We start from the raw sequence: 544 nt of genomic DNA on the forward strand, positions 1-544 counted from the left end.
GAACTGGGTTCGGTTGTGGAACTGGTTTCTGTTGTGGAACTGGTTTCTGTTGTGGAACTGGTTCCTGCTATAGAACTGGCGTCTGTTCTGTCACTGGTTCCTATTGTGGAACTGATTTCTGTTGTATCAGTAGTACCTATTGTGGAACTGGTTCCTACTGCGTCACTGGTTCTTATTGTGGAACTGGTTTCTGTTGTATCGGTGGTTCCTATGGTGGAACTGGTTTCTATTGTGGAACTGGTGACTGTTGAGGAAGACGCTTCTGTTGTGTCAATGGTTCCTACTGTGTCACCGGTTCCTATTGTGGAACTGGTTCCTATTGTGGAACTGGTTTCTGTTTTGTCAGTGGTTCTTATTTTGGAACCGGCTCCTATTGTCTCACTGGTTTCTGTTGTGGAAGCGGTCCCTATTGTGGAACTGGTTTCTGTTATGTCACTGGTTCCTATTGAGGAACTAGTTTCTGTTGTGTCAGTGCTTCCAGTTGTGGAACTGGTTCCTACAGTGGAACTAGTTCCTATTGTGCCAGTAGTTCCAGTTGTGGAAC

The 544-nt window shown here is 45.6% G+C and overlaps 1 protein-coding gene across 1 annotated transcript in view; it reads right to left on the reverse strand.

The window, feature by feature from the left end:
• LOC128249345 (serine-rich adhesin for platelets-like) overlaps positions 1-544 on the reverse strand; it is a 3,642-nt gene that overhangs the window by 2,804 nt on the left and 294 nt on the right. The window contains exon 2 of the mRNA XM_052972588.1: positions 5-474. Within this exon, the coding sequence (XP_052828548.1) occupies positions 5-474 (470 nt within the window). The remainder of the gene's footprint in view (positions 1-4; positions 475-544) is intronic.

This window comes from Octopus bimaculoides, chromosome 14, assembly GCF_001194135.2.
Source record: "Octopus bimaculoides isolate UCB-OBI-ISO-001 chromosome 14, ASM119413v2, whole genome shotgun sequence".
Taxonomy (NCBI): Eukaryota; Metazoa; Mollusca; class Cephalopoda; order Octopoda; family Octopodidae; genus Octopus; species Octopus bimaculoides.